Source organism: Nicotiana sylvestris, chromosome 6 (genome assembly GCF_000393655.2).
Source record: "Nicotiana sylvestris chromosome 6, ASM39365v2, whole genome shotgun sequence".
NCBI lineage: Eukaryota > Viridiplantae > Streptophyta > Magnoliopsida > Solanales > Solanaceae > Nicotiana > Nicotiana sylvestris.
The window spans coordinates 108164839-108167497 of NC_091062.1; the positions used below are offsets into that span (position 1 = coordinate 108164839).

Below are 2659 nucleotides of genomic sequence, written 5' to 3' on the forward strand. Positions count from 1 at the left end.
GTTCGAAGTTGAGCCAATTGTACATGCAGTACCTCCAGTAGCTGGATCTATACTCTGAACTGAAGCTAGAGGAGTGGTTAATGGAGCTACCTTCTCCATTAATGGTTGATTAACTGTCGTCAATATATTCTCTAATGTCGTTAATGGATACGTACGAGGTCGTCCCCTTGCCCTGCCTCTTCTTTTCGCCATGGCTACAAGTTCGGCGTACGTTTAACTAATGTGCTCCGAGAGCTTTTTGAAAAAGGGGAAAGATTACTTTGATCTAAACTACATTCAATTAAATGTAATAGGAATGACAATACTCTTGGATATCTATTTTTTAAGTTTTTCATGGTTTAGATAAAATGCACAACTTTTTTTTTATAGTGTTTAGTCATATAAAAATAGTGCTTGTTAGTAGTACTTATTTTAGCAACTTAGTAATTTTAGATTATGTTTATTTTTATTATGGATTATTAATAATATTTATTTTATGCGATTTTATTATCTTTATTGTAATATTTTAGTATAATGTCATAGCTCATCTCATATTTTATGTTATTTTCTTGAAAAACACCTTCTATATATAGTTATGTCTTATTAGGATGAAAGAAATTTTTGGAGCAAAAATTCTATGTTTTGTTTTATGAAAACTTTATGAAATTTTTTCCGAAATAACCCGAAAAACCCAAGAAAAATGGAGATTAAAAAACTCGACTTTTATTGGACTACAATGTATAGCATATGAGATATATATATATATATATATATATATATATATATATATATATATATATATATATATATATATATAGAAATAGATGTTTCGAAACAAATAATTAAATCTTTCAACATTCTTACTTGATAAAAATTTTGATAATCATTTTTGAAAAATAAGTATATACCTAAATATCATTAACTAGTTTCTATATATTTTTGTACTCTAAATCCAAAGTTTTGTTCAAGTAGATTTCGTAAATATAAATAAATACAATATTTAATAACCTAACTACGGGTTTCTACTCTGTTTTTTATATAAGGCGATCATTTCGTTAAATATTTCCTCCTAAAGCCATAACCTTTATGGGCGTCGCCCCTCCTCCTCCTCCTGGCAATCGCCCTAGTAAGAGAACTCGTGATCGCCATTTGAAGACTAATGGAAAGGATCGACGGGTTCGCCTTTCTATGTCATGTGCTCAAAGTGTTTTTTCGCTAATGGAAAAAATTGGTCATAAGATGGCTGGTCGTACGATTGAATGGCTCTTAATGCATGCTCAGTCCTCCATTAATGCTATTCTTGCCAAAGAAACATCGGCATCACCATCACCACAACGTCTTCCTCCGGTTGTGGAGAGTTCAATTCCTACAACAGGAGGAAACAGTTCTGTTTCGACTCATCGGAACAGAACTGTGCTTCCTCCTTTTGTTTTTTGCCGTGGATTGGAATTAGGTGATATGGAGTTCTCTAGAGAAGAAATTGAACGGTTCGCTTCAACTACTACTTCATCAGAGTCGGTTGGATCTTCATTGCCCGCGCAACATATGAATGTATCAAATGAGAAAAAATGTTGAAGTGTTAAGTGTCCATGGAAAGTAAAAAGAAGTTATACATTAGGAGGTCCAAGAAAAAATAGGTGTTAATGAGGAAAAAAGAATGCACTATTTGTACAATTTTATTGACAAATTATGAAACAAATATTATAAAATTTATGGCTAGTGTGCCTATGTTTCACCTCCTTTTTTTAAAACCTCTTTTTGCTTCTATTAGGTTTTGCGCTTACTGTTGGCAAAGAAGGGAATGGATCTATTTTACTCTATTTTTTATTAGTTCCAAACTTCATGTTTTTTAATCTCTTTAAACCTCGGAGGATCCTCATTTATTTTTCCTATTTCTGAAGGATTTCGATTTTCAATTGCTGTTTATTTACATTTGGTTATTTTTGTCCCGTATGTGCACATGTATGCAAACTGAAATAATAGATATTATTGAAAGGTGTGATGATTTGACATCAAGGTGTCAAATGACTGCATCAATAAGAGCTCTTCGGAGTCATCAGTTTGTTATCCCTAGTGTACTTTTGATTCGTTGAGCGAGAGTCCTTCCATAGCAGACTCCCGGATCACTATGATCTACTTTCATCTCTGTTCGACCAGTCGATCTCACAATTAAACAATTATGCTCACGAGCAGAATTTTAGCTTGAGCCTACCTTCCACACCTTCATCACTCTTTAGGAAGTATCCGTCCTAAATAAACTATCCACTTCGCATGTCGGATCAGACAAACTCTACTATTCTAAAGCATTCATACAAGTCAAAATCCTGAATCAAATATATCTCTAAAAAATACTAAGGCAATATGCTAATGTTTATAATTCTTTAGTTTTTTAAAATCTTTTTCTTTTTATAAATTGTAATAACGTCGTCGCACATTGAGGAGGAGAAAGAACGTACTAAGAGTGGCAGAACCTATGGGTTGTATGCATAGCAAATAATTGTCAACGAGCTTTAGTTACATATTTGGGTAAGAAATAATAATTTAAATTTTGAGTAAATGAGTTTCCAAATCTTAAATTCAAAAGTTGATGAGTTGTAAAATAAGTATGAAAAGCTTTTCCACATATGATGTTGACCAAGACTACATTTTTACCAATTCCTCCATATTGCTTGTAAAGGAA

At 32.4% G+C, this 2659-nt stretch overlaps 1 protein-coding gene across 1 annotated transcript; it reads left to right on the plus strand.

Annotated features, from left to right (window-relative positions):
• The first annotated feature begins 1065 nt into the window (after window positions 1-1065).
• LOC104231283 (transcription factor TCP11-like) lies at window positions 1066-1554 on the plus strand. Its single transcript, XM_009784250.1, has one exon. The coding sequence runs from the start codon at window positions 1066-1068 to the stop codon at window positions 1552-1554; it is 489 nt and encodes a 162-aa protein (XP_009782552.1).
• Window positions 1555-2659: the final 1105 nt, after the last annotated feature.